Source organism: Cimex lectularius, unplaced genomic scaffold, assembly GCF_000648675.2.
Source record: "Cimex lectularius strain Harlan isolate CLEC.00 unplaced genomic scaffold, Clec_2.1 scaffold49, whole genome shotgun sequence".
NCBI lineage: Eukaryota > Metazoa > Arthropoda > Insecta > Hemiptera > Cimicidae > Cimex > Cimex lectularius.
This window is the reverse complement of record NW_019392644.1, coordinates 2,177,466-2,197,186: the sequence shown is the minus strand read 5'-3', so window position 1 is coordinate 2,197,186 and position 19,721 is coordinate 2,177,466. Positions and strand designations below refer to the sequence as shown.

The 19,721-nt window shown below is 34.9% G+C and overlaps 1 protein-coding gene across 3 annotated transcripts in view; it reads left to right on the top strand.

The window, feature by feature from the left end:
• Window positions 1-12,225: 12,225 nt before the first annotated feature.
• Window positions 12,226-19,721, top strand: part of LOC106666008 (glutamate receptor ionotropic, NMDA 2B) — a 206,115-nt gene continuing 198,619 nt past the window's right edge. For all 3 annotated transcript variants that reach the window (XM_024230407.1, XM_024230406.1, XM_024230408.1), the window contains exon 1: window positions 12,226-12,442. In XM_024230407.1, the coding sequence (XP_024086175.1) occupies window positions 12,318-12,442 (125 nt within the window). In that variant the 5' untranslated portion in view covers window positions 12,226-12,317. The remainder of the gene's footprint in view (window positions 12,443-19,721) is intronic.

Sequence of the window (19,721 nt, the reverse complement as noted above, 5' to 3'; positions counted from 1 at the left end):
TTTTAATGACGTTAGCCCTCGGTGTATTGAAGAAATAGACAAATTTATGTTGCGTAATGCAAGCTGTTCTTTAATATCTTGTAATGATAGGCCCGGGTTTCCTTTAATGATTTTCTCAATAGCGGCTAGAACGTCAGGGGTCAACTTGTGCAGCCACCTCTTTTTTTTAATTACTAACGTATAATTTCTGTATATACTGTAGCCAGTTCGAGTTTTTAAATTTGATTTTTGAGCTGCATCTTTGACTGAATGACCTCTTCAACTAATTTTATAAAAAGTTCTTTTTGATGCCTTGATGTAACTGCGTACGTACCCCTCGGTCTTGAACGTTGGACACCGGACGAAGATGAACCGCCTGCAGCACTATGTGATAGTTCATCATTATGACTTATGTCACTCCAGTCACTTCTGTCACTCATTCTACACATATGAAACTCACGCAATGCATACAACAAGACGTGACAAACAACTGGATATTTTAGGAGTAAAGAAATCAAGAACAGGGGAAAGAAAATTTCCAGGAAATCCGTCTGGGAACGATAAAGGAGGCTGGCAAACTCAGTGAAATAAGTGAGACATGTTCAAACGAAACCAGCTAAAAAAGTGTTTCATACTGCAACACGTCAAGATTGACGCTATGCTCCACATTTTTTTTTAATACCTTTTAACTAAGTATTAATTTTCTTGGGAAAAGTATTAACTTGCTTTAGAAAGGTACTAATTTGGTTGGGAAAAATATGAAATTGCTTGGGAAAAGTACTAATTTGGTTGGAAAAAGTATTAAATTGGTAGAAAAAAGTACCAATTTGACTGAAGAAAGCTATATAGAGCTGCCTCGGCTGTTTTAGTTCCGAGCTAAAATGCATACAGTATAGGCACATAGGAATTAGGAGCCTAGAAGCCATGAGAAAGAAAATATTTTATGATTTACAGTGAAACGTTCAAGACAATTTTTCTTTTTGGACTGACGCATAATCCTCTTGGTATTTATTACATGATGTAAACACCTAATCCTCCTACATAAATAGAAATGATGATTAATGGTAAAAAATAATTACCATGATTCTAATGAAAAATTCCACTAACTTTTATGGTTACATGAAAAAGTTAAGGTTATAAAAGTTACCTTAGTTAAGTAAAATGTATTTTTTTAAATTATCTCTGAACAGTCGGGCAAATAAAAATAACAGTTAATTTAAATAATCGTCTAAATCGGAAAGGAAATTTGATACTTTAGCCGGACAACGTTAATTGAAGATTCTTTGATTCCGTAATGGTGATTTATTTGATTTTCCAGTTCAGACATCCGGAGGAGTTTTACGTAGCGAAATTAATGGAAAAAAAAATCCGAGTGCCGTTTTGAGCTCGTTAGGACGGGTCGAGTGGGTTGTTTCTCTTTCTTCCGCCCAGCAATTATCCAGGTTTATGACAATACCTGTCAAACATGGTAGAATAACGCCCTTGTCCGGGTAACATGAAGACCGGAAAATTTTCAAGTTGAATTCATTAAGAAAAGGCAATAGGCGCCAAAGTTAAAAGATTAATGGGGTTCCCTATATTACATACAAAGGACAGTCAATTAATCTTTGCTCATCGCTCAATTTCCGCCTGGGAGGAAATCTCATCAATCCAGCTCCGTTGGAATTTCAACATCATTAATGACATTTAAAAAGGTTTGGAATAATGGGAGTTTCATAGCAGATATTATTTTGCAACAACTCTCGTCGAATATTATAAAAAATGACATCAATAACAATCCGTTTAATTAAGGTTTTTTAGTTGAGATAAAAAAGTCAGTGTCACGAGCGGGATTCGAACCCACGACCTTCGGCTTGATACGCCGCTACTCTACCACTTGAGCAAAGGTGACTTCGATCCACTCAGGCACTAACTTCCCATCTCAACCCCACCTTTTGAACTTTCCCTCCTTTTTGCCATGCCAAAGGAGAAATAATGCCAGTTTGAAGTGCCAGTGTCTACGCATAAAAAATCTGAAAATACTTACTTTTTTACGTTTTGTTCTAATCTTATAAATATTAGAAATTCGGATAGCGCCAAAATTTCCGGCCACGGAGAGCTTTAGTGAAGTAGACTTCATTTTAACTCATTAAATTCACTATTTTGCGTTGTCCGCGGGATTCGAACCCACGACCTTCGGTTTGATACGCCGCTACTCTACCACTTGACCTATCGTGACTTCGAACCACTCGGGCACTAACTTCCCATCTCAACCCCACCTTTTCAATTCCCCCCCTTTTTGTCACTTTTGAAATGTCGTGTAATCTATTTGATTCTCGGCGACAAATGAAATGGCCACGGAGAGCTTTAGTGAAGTGTACGTCATTTTTAACTTATTAAATACACTAGTTTTCGTGGTCCGCTTGACCAATTAATATCATTCAATTAATGAAGGTTTTTTAGTTGAGATAAGAAAGTCAGTGTCACGAGCGGGATTCGAACCCACGACCTTCGACTTGATACGTCGCTTCTCGACCACTTGAGCTATCGTGACTTCTATCCCTTTGAAAAATGGCAAAAATGAGGGAAAATTCAAAAGGTGGGGTTGAGATTGGAAGTTGACACTTTTATTTTATCCAACCAAAAAACCTTAATTAATTTAATGATATTAAATAGTCAATAAATGATAAATTATATACTGCTTAAAAGGCTCTGGGTATTATCCGGAAATCTTCCCTTCCGTCCAGAAGGAAGGTCGTACGCAATAATTAATTACACGTGTAGCTTTTAAGACCTGTCAGGTGTAAAAATATCTTAGGCTTCCCGACCAAGCGGATCTTAACTTTCGCCGGGATTGTTTTGGTTGCTTGACAAACTTACAAAAGGTTGGTGGATCACGGATTTGGATCACACCTTTTTTGGTGATTATACACTCTAACCTAAATGTGTAACGCCATATCTTGAGAATAGGCCCCGGTTTCGCAAAAAAAAATGAAAATTGAAATTTTTCGTTTAGTAATATTTTTATTCCGCCTTTAGACTTGCTCAAATCAACTATGGGAATATATCAGTTTTCAGGATCTTTTCTGTAGATTGCAATAAAAAAATATATTAAAATCAGGTTTGTTCATATGATTTGAGCAAGTAAAAATACGAAACAGAAATATTAAAAAACGGAAAAATTCAACTTTCATATTGCATTAATTTATTTTTTTGTTGATGGCGAAACCAAGGCCTATTCACGAGAAATGGCGTATAGATGACCGACGATATTTTGGAGTGTAGAATCACTCAAAACAGTTTGGTCTACATCTGTGCCCGACAAACCTGGTCGTCACTTTCTTAGACTAATCTCTTGGTACACGGCCCGTCAAGCCGCAGTTGTAGGTCCTTAACTTTATGCTTCAAAAGTTCGAAAAATTCGCCTTTTAATATAAAAAAATGTAGAAGAAAAAAAATTATAGATCACTTTCAAAGAGGAAGGAAGATTTGGGAAAACGTAAAATTCTTTTCTCGGCCGTGCTAAACTGATTTCCTTCTTGCACTTTCTCCCCGAAGGGTTGTCACTCCCCGATGTGCTGACCTTGTGTCTATACATCAAGTTCACCCACCCCGTTTTGAGGCTCCCACCCATTAAGTCCAGGAGATCGTCGCTTCCCAATTAACGGTGTTAGGCTCGGACAAGTATTAATAAGTCCTCGATTTTCCTTCAACGACCTACGCGCGGTATTAATAATCTAATCTAAATTAGATTCGATGGGATACTTTTACAATTATTCCGCCAACACCCTAAACACACTCATTTCTGGTGGAGCGATGTTAACGCTATATTTTACCACACCCATCACCATTCACACTAATAAATACACGCACTGAAACGAGACACATTACGAGAAAACACATAGAACATAACTATGACAATACAAACCCAACGTCCTTCAAAATTGGCAACAGCGGACCCAGAAATTCTTTACCATGTTCGGCGGCATGTTGATTTCCCTGTTATTAAATTTTATATGTGAAAGTCAAATCTTCATTTCGTGAAGCACTTTATCGGCTGAGCTTTCACCCGTCTGAGCTTGACACAATTATATTTACAAATTATTTTCGTGGTTAGGCTTCTAATATAAATCCTTGCAATGGCCAACAATCACTGAACTATTTTCATTCTGTTTCTGATACATTCTAGTGTCATAAGAATTAGGTTTCAGTATACATTATTTGAAATTTATTAAGAAATCGTGAGATGCGGTCTGGTGTGGCGTAGGTTTCAGAAAAACATTTTCTTTATCGTGCCAACGTTTCGATCTTTATTGAGATCATCTTCAGGGCCTGAGATTTATAAACATTGTTTACATATAACAATTACATTTCGGATGTGGAAAAGTGAATTTATACAATGCAAAATTTATTTTTTATATATTCAATCAAAGACACGACACGACACGCAAGAATGGCACAATTACACAGAAGACAAACACTTTGAGTGAGTAGAAATATTTTGATTGAATATATAAAAAATATATTTTGCATTGTATAAATTCAGTTTTTTCACATCCTATATATATATTTGTAAACTGTAAACAATGTTTGTAAATCCCAGGCCCTGAAGATGATCTCAATAAAGATCGAAACGTTGGCAAGATAAAGAAAATGTTTTTCTGAAACCTACATCACACCAGAGCTCATCTCACGATTTCTAAATAAATATCCATTAACGGTCACTAATCACCACACATTATTCGATATGTTTGACAAGTTAAAACCCAGTGGACTCTTTCTCATTTTGCAAGCTACCACTGATCACATTTTTCTTTATTTGATCTATAAGCATTCCTTGACAGTTCGATATCACAAACAATTCTTAATATAAGTTGATAAAACTTCAATTTTTTTCATTCTGGCACCTGGACATGTATAGCGCTGGCATTTTCTCCCACCGTTTTCTTAATTCCAGCTACCCACCTTTTCCTCACACAGCCACAGACACTTTCTCTCTCTCTCTCTCTCTCTCCCTCTCCTTAAATGATAATTACACCATCCTCTTCATTATTAATTTGTTTGTCTCTCTTTCCTATGTTATGTATTTACAAAAACGCATTACCTTTTGGCTCAATTTTTATTCAACTTTCTCTAATTTTTATTCTTTTAACCTTTCCATTAACGTCATACACAATCTCTCTCTCTCTCTCTCTCTCTCTCTCTCTCTCTCTCTCTCTCTCTCTTTCTCTTTCTCTCTCTCTCTCTCTCTCTCTCTCTCTCTCTCTCTCTCACTCTTTCTCTTTTCTCTGCATCTATAAAGAATGTCATTTTCAGACGACCCGGCTGAATTTAACTGGAACCAATGTAGGTAGTTCGAACGTGAAATATGATATTAGGATGGGTGGTATTTGAAATTTTGAAACTGAACTGGGCCTCAAGTAGCCTCTATAATTTTTCTACAAAAAAAAGGTAGAAATATGAAACTAGACTAAAAAATGTTAAACACATTAAATTCACTATTTCACGTGGTCCGCTTGACAAATTAATATCATTCAATTAATTAAGGTTTTAAGTTGAGATAAAAAAGTCAGTGTCACGAGCGGGATTCGAACCTACGACCTTTGGCTTGATATCAAGCTCACTGACTTTTTTATCTCAACTTAAAACCTTAAATTGAAAGTTCAACACATATTTTTACTTATTTATTCATATTATTACTATAAATTATTTCAATATATTTTTCTCTTTTTATATCTATTGCCCTTTTCTCTCTCTCTCTCTCTCTCTCTCTCTCTCTTTCTCTCTTTCTCTCTCTCTCTCTCTCTCTCTCTTTCTCTTTCATTCTCTCTCACTATCTATTTCAATATTTTTCATTCGTTTGTTCTCTTTCTTTCAAATGAGGAGCTCAGTAGAAGAGATTTAATTGATGATTATTTTTGTGGAGGTAAAGTTTTCATCACACATTATTCTTCTGCTTGATCGTGTCAACAGAACTGTCTACAACGAACACAAGGCAATATAATAAAAAGCCGAATAATATTTAACAAGAAGATGAAATACACGACATAAAAATTTGTTGAATAAACATTAGTTGAAACTACGAAAATATATGAACAATAAATTCTAGTTTACACTATACATCAGGGCCCCATTACTTGCCAAATGTATGGGAAATTGTAAAAAACTCATTGCAAAGAAAAAAAGAGCAGAAATTTTTATTACTACAGTGCAAAATGAAAACTAAAGTTAATTTTTTGTTACTGTTTTATTGTGGGCGTTCCTGTTGTTGATAATTCCCATTGATTCAATGAGAAACGAAATTGCTCTAATGTCAGAAAGCAAACCTTCCACCAGATCACAGATTAATTCAATCTTGAGCTTAAACACTCTACTGAACCACATAACCAAAACAAACACGTTGAAAATTGGAAACAGGTTCAATGATGGCTCCGGAACACCCTTGTAAGTTTCACAACTAACAACGTTGATTAAAACGATATGGGCAGATGAGACTTCCAAAGAATAAAAGATTTTACAAACGGTGGTTGAAAAATTCAAATAAACTATATGTAAATAGTAATTAAGGGAAATGAAATGGAGAAGTAATGGGGTAAGAGGGTGAAACCCTCACTACGAACACAATAGTCATCATTAATCGAAAACAAGTAGCACTAGTGAAAACGTTTATATTCAACATAAAAGCAGACGAAAACCTGACAATTTTTCTACCTGAAGATAGAAGATAATCTGACTGAATCATACGGACCTTACATTCAAATTAACGTAAATTTAACTGTCTTTCCTAAATCGACGCAATTTAAGATTTTTTTCAGAAATTACAGAAGTTCAATCCATTTTTTTTGCTATCAGCAAAGTTGCTAGCAAGATTGTTTTCAGGTGCTTTAGTCCGTTCATGACAGTTTAGTGTTTGGAATAAAACATTTTCTCTTGTTTCTAGTAAACAACAGCTCATGACATGTTTACAAAATTGATTTCGCTATTTTCTGTATTCTCATGGTTCATCAGTTTACGTCCTGACAAGTTTTAAATTTGTAAATGTGACAGGGACGTTGTATGTCTAGAATGTTTTTCACACACGGATTCACCGCCGGTTTAATTCCCGCCCTTCGTTATTACATTAGTGGTAAATCATATTCGAGCCGGAGAATTGCCAAGCTGTACATGCTCATTACGCGTTCCTGGGTATCGAAGGCCGCAAAATTTATCCATTTTCACCAAGCATCTCGTTATTAATTACGTGGAATGCAAAAGGAAAATATTTCTAATTAAAACGAGGAACATTCCAATTTATTTGTACATTTATCTTTCGACCAAGTGTATTATCAACGCGTTGTTTGAACATTTTGACCAAATTTTAAAACTTTTCCACATTAATCCTCAAAGGAGAGTGGACGAAATATATGTAAGGGATTTGCGACTGGTAATTTTTGGGCAAAAAATGCATTGTTTTGTAAAGTGACACTCATTTCTGTACAGAATGAACCTGATCTCGTTAGATTTCAAAATTAAGAAGTGAGTTTAATATTTTTGAAAGTGTAAGAGTGTTTTTAGTAGTATGAACGTTAATTTATTCTAAATAATAAAGACATCTTGATACAGAATATGCAGAGAGAGAGAGAGAGAGAGAGAGAGAGAGAGAGAGAGAGAGAGAGAACACCCAGTGTTTTTGAAAAAAGCCCATTTTTAAATATATCGGGTTCGAATTACGGAAAGTGGAGAAACATCAAAGATAGGTTGTAACAAGTGGAAAACTAAAGTTAGTTCAAAAAAATCAATAGTCGTCCAATTCTCATGTCTATGCTATTTGAGAAACCGATCCTAGATGGATAAAGAATACGTCGTTGGTTCATTTGTCTTTCGATTTAAAAGTGTACACAGTTCATTCACGACCATCGCAGAAGCTAGCGGCAGAATACTAGACCTATGACGTATTGCGGACTCTGGAGAAATATGTTTAGACACGGAACAGCAGAAACAACCCTGTCCAGATATTGCCAAAAAAAAGAACCCTAGCCCTGAGCGACGTAAATTCACTGGTTGTTTTGTTTCTTGTTCATAACTGTAGTCTGCATTTCATTTTGTTAAAAATCTACCCTAATCCAACACATATAAAGAATGACTGACGTTTAAATTAATAAAAAGAAACATTCAGTATCTATAATGGCGAGAAAACACATCAATTTCCAGAAGTTTTTGCACATCGTTTGTCTATTGTAAAAATTAAAAATATGATACAAAGCAAAAATGGCAAAACGGAGGGAAAATTCAAAAGGTGGGTTTGAGATGGGAAGTTAGTGCCCGAGTGGATCGAGGTCACGAGAGATCAAGTGGTAGAGCAGCGGCGTATCTAGCCGAAGGTCGTGGGTTCGAATCCCGCTCGTGCATTAACTTTTTTTCATCTCAACTAAAAACTTTAATTAATTGTATTATACAAAGCAACTTATTTTAGAAATAAAAGACAATTTAGAAAATTAGAACTACAATTTACATTACAATTAACGAAATTATATTTAAAAAAGCGTCATACAACCAACTTATCGAATTAGTTTTTAAGATTTATTGCTTAAACGTAATCATCAACAACAAGGTTATGGGGGCGGCAGTGGCCGCAACGGTTTAGGCGTTGACACGGCGCTCATCACTGTAAGGTGAAGGCCCCGGGTTCGAATCCAGCGGCCTTGAATTTAAACCCGACATACTTACAAACATGTATTGTAAAATCTATCGAAAACTGTCACTCGATGTCATGTGATCCCAGGGGGGATACATTGAAAAACAGCAAAAATTTGCTACTCTGGTCTGTATCTTATGTGGCCTTGATGAAGACAATCTTAAGATTGAGCGAAGTATGACGAACCCAAATGTCCTTATCCTCCTCCACCATCAACATTTTAAACATCATCTAATTTAGGAAAGCATATGGATGTAGCCCTTTAAGCAACACACACACACACACACACACACACACACACACACACACACACATACATACATACATATATATATATATATATATATATATATATATCGAGTAATAAAATGTACCAGACGCCCTGAGAGGTGCTTTGACCAAAAGAGAGTGAGGATCCAACTCATGTCGTGTAGACGGTAGTACATGTCGGCTAAGTGGAAATTGATGATGAGGACAATTGAAAAAGGTAGAATAATTTCAAATTCCAGAGAAAACTCAGGTGCTGGATTAAATGGACCTGTGAGACCTAGAAGAAAGAAAGTTGTTGAACCCCAAATTGATCCCAACACACCCAAGAAATCGAAGAAGACCCCTGAGCGCATCATTCATTCTTTTGAAGAAAGGTGTTTTACATGTACCATCTAAAATTAGTAAGTTTTATTGTATATGTAGAATTTTTCGCCTGATAGGTATTAAAAATATCGGTATGTTACAAGAATGTAGGTACAATAAAATTATGATGAGAAAAAGTTATCTGAGATTCAGTGGTACAGTTGAATCTGCATTCGTAAGGAATTTATATATTTGTGTGGAAAATTTATATATTATTATTATTTCTGTCATGTTTGACATAGTATTAAATTATATTTAATAGCGGATAAATTTACCAAAGGGATTTCTTTCGTTTTTAGTCTTATTTAAAAAAAAGAATGCACACTGTTCAGTAGAATTGTATTTACACTTCAATTATTATTAAATATATACCTTTAATTAATCATTTCATTTTTATTATAAGGCTTTATAATTATGACACGTTTATTTTAATTTAGTCGAAAACGTTGAGTTTGAGATTTTTTTTCTGCACAGCAAAATTGTATTCAGATAGCAACTAGTGGCGGAAAGCCGACGAAGAGTAATGCCGCAGCCACTTTTCATCAAAGGTTTTTCCATCATTTACTTCGTTCCAGTTTTTCTCTTTCGGTGAAAGTTTTTTTTTTAAAAAGGTCTTTGTCAGTATAAAATGACGGCTGACCCTAAACCGAATGTCTTTAGGACCGCTGTCACGATCCTAACTCGATAAAAGCCCGGATACCTAGAGGCAGATTGCCCTGATCGAGAATCTCCCGGGAAAAAAGTACACAAAGAGAGAATTAAAAGTGGGATTTAATGGACGACTCGTTCGAGAACTTTTTTTTTATCTTCAGTTATAACTACGACAAGTTGTTCTGTAGATTGAACTATAATCTTGAAGACAACTCGTCGAACGGCGTGTCAAAGTTTTCAATGAAAAGAAAACAAAGTCACTATAAAGAAACAATATATGCGGAAAGGAATTACACGACAAAAACTTGCCTTAATGAATTAAATTCGGTTACAACTAACTGTGACATGGGCAGAGAGCAGTGAGAAAGCAAGGAGAGGAGAGCAAAGAAAACAAAGGTGAGAAAGAAAGAAAAAATAGTGTAAAGGAAAGTATGAAATTGAGTTAACAGAAAAGAGAGAGAGAGAGAGAGAGAGAGAGAGAGAGAGAGAGAGCAAAGAAAGCAAAGGTTAGAAAGAAAGAAAAAAATAGTGTAAAGGAAAGTATGAAATTGAGTTAACAGAAAAGAGAGAGAGAGAGAGCAAAGAAAGCAAAGGTGAGAAAGAAAGAAAAAAATAGTGTAAAGGAAAGTAAGAAATTGAGATAACAGAAAACAGACAGAGAGAGACAGAGAGAGAGAGAGAGAGAGAGAGAGAGAAATAGTGAGGGAGAGATAGATACTCTGTTTTAAGAGAAGATAAAAACCAAGCGCTGGTGTCCGGAGTTCGTGGTTTCGATTCCCGCTCGTGATCCTAATATTTCAACTAAACCAAGGCATAATAATTAAAGTAATTACTTTGAGTAATAAAAAAAATAAAAGCACAAAATAGTATAAAAAAAGAATACAACTTACTAAAAAAAAAAAAAAACGATTGTTCGTAAATCGTGAGATGCGGTCTGGTGTGACGTAGGTTTCAGAAAAACATTTTCTTTATCGTGCCAACGTTTCGATCATTATTGAGATCATCTTCAGGGCCTGGGATTTATAAACATTGTTTAAATTTTACAAATATATGTAGGATGTGAAAAAAATGAATTTATACATCGCTAGAAATTTTAGATTCAATCAAAGTATTTGTACGTTGTACTCAATAAAATTAAATACTTTGATTGAATCTAAAATTCCTAGCATTCTATAAATTAATTTTTTTCACATCCTACATGTATTTGTAAAATTTAAACAATGTTTATAAATCCCAGGCCCTGAAGATGATCTCAATAAAGATCGAAACGTTGACACGATAAAGGAAATGTTTTTTAATAAAAAAGTGTTGAAATGACGGTATTCTTAAATATTTATGAATTTAAACCGTGAAACAACACAAATTTGTCTTTTTTTCAATATTAATCATGTATCATAATTATTGAACTTATAATGTACAATGATTATTCAGAAATCGTGAGATGCGGTCTGGTGTGATGTAGGTTTCAGAAAAGCATTTTCTTTATCGTTCCAACGTTTCGATCTTTATTGAGAACATCTTCAGAGCTCAAAGTGTTTGTTTTCTTCGTAAGTGTGCCATTCTTGCGTGTCGTGTTGAGATTGAACGTTGGCACGATAAAGAAAATCTTTTTCTAAAACCTACGTCACACCAGACTGCATCTCACGAACTCCCAATAATCATTGACTAACGGTCACTAAACACCACACATTACTAAAAACATACTAAAACTTGTGAATTCTTTACATAAAATTCTCTCAATCAACTATGATGATCCATCTTAGCGTGAGACAAGTTAAAGGTACCGGATTTTAATGTATTCAGGAAGTTTCGGATAAGTTTTGAGCTGTTTCCTTATCTTTTTAAAATATTTATAAAAACACCGATTGGAAGTATTATAATTTTTGACCATGCAATATATTGACAATTATTTAGATTAATACCAACATGAACATTCAACATAGGAAATGACAGAATTTGTTGATTGATTTGTTATGTGTTTTGCATAGTATCGAAGGTAATACGAACCACTTGGCACATGAAATGAAGGTGAAACATTCAATTTATTGATATGTCACATTTTTCCTGCATAATTGTCATTGATTTAATGGAACGTATTCTCTGGCTGTCGCCTTTCGCCATATTGCCTTCAACCGATTTGATTTCCTTCCTAGATCAGATATCCATTACATGTTGACGTATCGAATAAAAGTTTTGAACGTTCCAGTCGGATGCTGTAACGTTGGAAGTTGGCGACGCGGAAAGTTGGGAGAATGGGCGTCCCCTACTTTGAAACTGGCCTCGACCAGCTCGATTAAGCCCAGCTCGATCCCATTGAGGATGGTTTTTCTTGTTCCAGAGGGCTTCACAGTCGAGCCTACAGCTTCAGCTGGCACCATCTCTGGAGCACCAGACGGCCGCCATGCTGTCAATTCTGGAACGGTACAAATGGCACAGGTTCTCTGTTGTTACATCGCAGATCGCAGGCCACGACGACTTCATCCAGGCGATCCGAGAACGCATTTCAGAAGTTCAAGACCGTTTCAAGTAAGTTGAAATCTTTATTAGCAGTATAATAAAATAACGACCGTCTTTACCCATAATTTAAATTCATGAGCCTCACACTAAGAAATAAAAGGTTTTGCATAAGAGGAAAGATAACCCCAGTTCAGTTCACCAATGCATGCCGGTTTTACAAATCATAATGTACAAGATAATTGGTAGGTAATCTTTTTATGTGAGGACTTGGTTGAAATGAAAAAATCAGTGTCACCAGGGGGATTCGAACTCAAGACCTAAGGTTAAATACGCCGCTGCTCTACCACTTGAGCTATCGTGACATCCATACACTTGGGCACCAATGGTGGTTCGATAAATATAATAATTTAATAATTGTTAGAGTTAACATTTTCATTTTCCGGAAACAGTTTATTTAGAAAATTCCTTCATATCAAACACATCATTCTTCTTTATTAGAGTTCTGCGTCTTCCAGTTAATGGAAGCTTATTTGTCCATTTATCATACGGTGAATAATTTTCGAAATATTCCTTTAAGGTCTATAAAACTTTTTTTCTACTCGTTCTTCTTATATAAAACTTTGTACTTATAAACGTTGCTTTTCAATTGCTACTCGTAAAGCAAATTAAATTAGGAATCTTTTTGTTTTATGTGCTCGAATGAATGAAATTTAGAAACGCGACAACGCCTTTTTCGAGACCCGCCTGACGAAGAATTAGGCCACGGTCTGATCTCATCTGCGCAACATTGTGAAAAGGAGACAAGGCACAACCTTTATTGGATCTCAGGTCTTTCAACCTTGCAGCAAATTGGAAGACAAAATTTATAATTGAAAAAAAAAAATGAAAAGAAATGTTTACTTTGAGGTGTGGTTTTACTTATACACCAAATATTAAAAAAATATAAATCCGTAAACATAAAACTGGTCATAGATATCCGGATAATATTTTATAGATTGTACTATCTCTAAAATTTACTATTGTTTGTTACAAAACAATATCGACTCGTTTCGTTTCAAATCACCATGAGGTTGTTTGATGACTTTTATGATGCTCAAAACTTATTCAAAGTACTAGTCGGGTTGAATACGTTGTTAATTTTTGTCACAAAGGTAATTTGGATATTTAAGCAATAATCCATACTAATTAAAAGAAAACAAAGATGCATTATAGGCAATCTTAATATATATGAAAAAAAGAAAAAGTGAATTTTTCTAGGAGTATTACCCCTTTCATAACGACCTAACTATCAAAGATTATTCCTAGGTATTTAACCTCTGCACCTTACATGTATTGTAACTAGCCTTTCGATTATTTTTGTTTTATCAAATTATTGTAAATTCAATAATAAATTTTATTGTATTTATTGGTCGCCGCAACGGTTTAGGCGTTGACACGGCGCTCATCACTGTAAGGTTAAGGTCCCGGGTTCAAATCCAGTGGCCCTTCATTCGTACCTGATATACTTACAAATGGTTTTTTTCTCAAAAACACCGGCACTCTGAGGGTTGATATGATCTCTGCTGTTGCAAACCCACGTTAAAAAAAAATAAAATTTAAAAAAATATTTATGAATTGAAAGGGTTTCCAATGGGGTCTTCATTATCCGAGTAACGATATATCAAAATATTTCAATCATCAATAAATTATAAGTTAAACAAACTTACAATATTATCTACAAAACTTTTGTTTTATTCGCTTCCGAACTAGAAAGGACGGTTTTTTTAATCTTGTTCGACTATGATCACGAAAATTCACTATGCTCAATGCTGTAATGAAATGTTTATCCTTGTTACACGTGTTAATTATTAATAATAGTTTAAAGTTCTGATGCAAGGTATGTATTTCTCAAAAGCTTGAAGAATAAACAGTATTATTTCTTCTCCTTCAAATTGTCCATATCGCTGATATTTTATTTGAAAATATATTTTTAATTTGCCTGGTATAAAAGTTGACTTTTTTGCTTATTTTACTCTTAAAGTATTATTTTTTTATGGAAAATGTGTCTTCTCTAGTTTACCGAAGATCGCTTCTGTTCCATCAATCGAGTGGAGATCCCTAGGCCATTTATTATCTCCTCTTCATTAATCATCCATCTCATCATTGCTCACGAATATTTCCTCCCATTAGTCATCATTTCATCCTTGCGTTTTTCGTCATTCTAAATTTGCAATAATTTCCAGAACATTTTTGTAAAAAAACGAAATAACCAAAAAATTAAAAGCTGACGTTTTCTTACCAAATGTTTGTACATATCTACTAAAGAAATTATTTACATAATCAATCACATTCAATTTGATTAAAATATTTAAAAATATCTTTTCCTTATTCAAAAACAAGAAAAAGTAAATTTTTATCAGTTAATGTCAATCAATTAGCACCAGAGAGATATTGCCAGATGATTTATAATAAAGATTCTTTATTTTGCATGCAAAATATTTTTATGAGTATATTTTTAATCGTTTTCATTGTTAACTACCTTCGGTCAAGTTATCGTTAACTCCTAATTTTTTTTTAAGAAGTTTCAAGTTAAATCCCTGGCACCCTGGCAAAATATAAGTATCTTTGTAATCATTTTATTCTTTTTTGTACTCCTTAAAATTAAAAACTATAGTTCAAGCAGCTATAAAAATAGTGACTTTTTATTTCCAAATGATCAACAGTAAACGAACTAATACCAATGAACCCAAAACCTCCAATGATATACCGTACGATCAAAATTCACAAGAAATACACACCTATAATACAAGTAGTGTTACAATTCTCCATGATAAAATCTCGGGATTAAAATTGATAAAATAATTAAAACTCACACCAATTTCAAACGTACATTCTTATTAACACTTGTTTAGAACCGATAAAAGAATTAAACAACATCTAAATACCTAAATTGATATTAATAATTTATTCATAAATATCCCGTTAAAGAATGTTCAAAACGCATAAAACTTACGAAGAATTTTATTAACGAATTTGTAAAAAATGATATAATAAACTTCTTAAATATATTCCTACTGTCAAATTATTGTAAATTCAATAATAAATTGTATGAAATGTAAGGATTACCAATTGGGTCTTTATTATCCCCACTTTGTGCCGAAATATTCACGAATAATTTTGAAAAACAAATATTTTATAATCAAACAGTAAATTAATTAAATTTGTCCTTTTTTTGGAAACGCCGTGTAAACGATATATTATGCATATGGTCAGGAACTTTAAAGGATATAAAAGAATTTCTCCAACTAATTAATTCATTATTTAATTTAAATTTTAGGTTGAAAATTAATAAAGATGGTTGTTTAAACAATTTAGATCTATAGTTGTCCATTTTAAACAACTTAATTTACATAGACTTATATAGAAAACCTACAACTACAGACACTATGATACCAGCGGATTCTTCTAATTCATTTTTCTTCTTATTATTCCTATAAAAATAACTCAATTAATTAAGGATTTTTGTTGAGATAAAAAAGTCAGTGTCACGAGAGGGATTCGAACCCACGACCTTCAGCTTGATACGCCGCCACTCTACCACTTGAGCTGTCGTGACTTCGATCCGCTCGGGCACTAACTTCCCATGTCAACCCCACCTTTTGAATTTTCCCTTCTTTTTGCCATTTTTCAACTGTCGTGTAATCTACTTGATTCTCGGCGACAAATGAAATGGCGAGGAAGAGCTTTAGTGAAGTGTACTTGATTTTTTAAATCATTAATTCACTACTTTCGTGGTCCGCTTGACCAATTAATACATGACAATTAATAAAGGTTTTTAGTTGAGATGAAAAAAAGTTAATGGCACGAGCGGGATTCGAACCCACGATCTTCGGCTAGATACGCCGCTGCTCTACCACTTGAGCTATCGTGACCTCGATCCCCTCGGACATCAACTTCCTATCTCAACCCCACCTTATGAGTTTTCTCTCTTTTTGCCATTTTTCAAATGTCGTGTAATCGGTTTAGATTCTCGACGGCAATTGAAATGGCGTGAAAAATTACTGTATTAACAATAATGGCTATCCATTATATGTAGTGGTCTATTGACCAAATTACTTCTTTCAATTAATTTTTTTTTTTTTTTGTAAGGTTTTGGTTGAAATGAAAAAGCTAGTGTAACGAGCGGGATTCGAACCCACGACCTTCGGCTCAATACGCCGATGGCCTAACCACTTGAGCTTTGAACCAGCTTGAGGAAGAGCTTTAGTGAAGTATAAATCATTTTAACTCATTAAATTCACTATTTTTCGTGGTCCGCTTGACCAATTAATATCATTCAATTAATTAAGGTTTTTAGTTGAGATAAAAAAGTCAGTGTCACGGGCGGGATTCGAACCCACGACCTTCGGCTTGATACGCCGCTACTCTACCACTTGAGCTATCGTGACACTGACGTTTTTATCTCAACTAAAAACCTTAATTAAAAGATATTTATTGGTCAAGCGGACCACGAAAACTAGTGAATTTAATAAGTTAAAATGAAGTATGTCTTAATTAATTTCTAATTATTTTCTTACAGTATTTATTAATATAATATTTAATTGTGTTATAATTACCACATTTGGTCGTCATTGCAATTGGTTTACTCTTACAATTCATAGCCCGAGAGGTGGTTGTATTCTTTAACCTGATGATGTATGTTTGATATACAAAACGTAGAAAATAACTATTCAATTAATCATACACAATTTTTTTTCGAAATGAAAAATTTGTGTCACAGCCGGGATTTGAACCCACGACTTAGAGAATAAATTAAACGTGGAAAATAACTAACTGTGAGTAGGAACTATCTTTGTAAAAAGATTGAACAACACCCCCACTCCACCATTTATCATTTCCATCATCATTTTAAACTGTACGTATGTACATTCAAAATCTCAAAAACGATTAAACTTAAATAAGATGGAATTTATGTGAGAAATTACGAGGCGTTTAATCACATATATCAGCTACTGGTTAAGAAATTTTCGCCGGCGTTCCAAGTGAAATGGAGTGCCGTAAAAATTGATACGAGCTGTCCACTTCCATAAAGGCTTACGGTGATATAATAGTAGATCTTATCCCAACAGAGCGATAAAACGAGACAATATTATAAAATTGACAACCAATAAAGACACCAGAATTTTACTGATTTCATTTAAAACTAGTTCTTTTTTGTACGTAAAGATGTTGTTTTATTTATTTCAACACCGTTACTCTGTTCTAGCTATAATTATATTGATTTTTTTTTTAACTATTTGTTTGTTCATAGAGATGTTGTTTGATTTATTTCGTTAGCGAGCATCATGGTCAGGTTGTTCTCGCTGGGATGATCTTTCATACGCACTTCTTTGTTTGATCTGTGTAATTTCTTTGAAGTTATTTTCTGGGTTTTTTGAACGGTCGGCCTTGGTGATCGTCTGTCTTTTTTTGTGTTTTTAAATGATTAATTTATAGTGTGTGAACTATTGTTAATTTGTGTTCATGCGTTTTTATTCAGTTATCGACCAACTTTGATTATAATCTGGTTTGGGATGTTATTGGGTATGTGGTCCTTCACCTCCACTGGAAATATTCATATGGAGAGGCTAGGAAAAGCTCATTTAGGCTCCAGAAACAATTAAATTGGAAAGGAACTAAACAATTTGGGCATAAAACCATAATCAACAAAATCAGACACCCATTATTAGAAATGGGGACTGATCACATGATCCCGGAAACAATCTTCACAACTTCCGATAAAGTCTCAACAGACTATAAAGGAGAAAAAGAACTGATAGATGATATGGTATATATATTATGCAGGGTGGGCGACCAAGACCCGGGGGGTTAAATGCCTGGGTAGACTCGTATCCGATCCCTAAAAGATCCGGGACTTCGTCGGCTCACGTGTCCTGCATAAACATCTTGGACTTGTTCTTAAACCCCAAGATTTTGGACCATTTTATCTCGGGGAGTGATTTGGTGATGTCCTCTCCTTCAAAGATTTCAAATCTAGACCTAGTATACCTATCACACTCTGCGAGGTAGTGCCTTGCCGTTTCTTCTTTTATTTCGCAAAAACGGCAAAAGGGATTGGTAGAATACCCATTACGGAGAGGTGTCTTCTCAGTGGGCAATGGCCCGTCAGAATACCTATCAGCCGCATAATTCCCTTCCTTGATATAGAGAAAAGCCTCGATTCTGCTGGTTTCACCGCCTTAACAAACTCTGTCGATCGCCTGTGTCCGGGGGATAAATTCTACAATTTCCACAATGATATAGTACACAGATGGCTCCAAAATAAACGAACGAACCGGATCAGGAGTTTTCTGTACAAGACCAAAACATGAGCAATCACACTCATTAGGGAAGTACACTGCGTACTTTCAACCGGAAATGCTTGTGCCCTGGAAAATCTTAAAAGAGGTAATACTGACAAAAAAATCCTCATAAGATCAAACGGCCAAGCAGCTATTAAAGCTTAGCATGTAAAAGAATCACATCAAAACTAGTCAATGAATGCATCCAAAATCCCCAAAACCTGGGGAAACACAACAACCTGTTGATATCATGGGTGCCAGGGCACAGGGGAATTTTGGGTAACGAGAAAGAACACAGACTGGGCAGAGGAGGATCTGCAAGACCATACATAGGCCCGAACCTATTCTTGGGATAACAAAAACAAATATAGAATCCTCCATCGCAGAATGGACCCAAGCAAAACAAAAGGAGAAGTGGATAAACTGTAGCGGTGCTAGACAGTAAACTTATGATGAAACAACCCTCACCAAGACTGGAAAAAGCACTGCTGCAATTAGAGAGGGCCAAACTCAGAGGAGTGGTAGGACTACTAACCGGTCACTGGTATCTGAGAAAACATCTACACAACATGGGTATATACAGCGATGATCCCATCTGCAGATTATGTAATGAGGAGGAGGAAACAGCCACTCATATCATCTTCGAATGCGAAGCAACAGCTCAATGGAAATTTAACCTAACGTACGGAAAAAACTTAGGGAATCAAATTGCAGCAGCAACAGTCAATGACCTGATACTTCTAAGAAGAAGGATTGAGTCTATTGACTGAACTAAGGAAATAGGAAGGTACAATAAGCCAGAAGGCTGCAGTGCCTGGGGAATACAAACCCCGCTTCCTAGTATCCTTTTCCACCATACCATACCATACCATGTGGTCCTTCAATGAATCATATACTGTATTGTACAGTTACCGAGCTTTCGGCTCTATATTTGGCTTTCCTCAGGGCACTACATCAACATAGTAAAATATAAAAAAAATTAATACAAATTTAGTTAATTTACAAACATATAGATAACATTAACATTC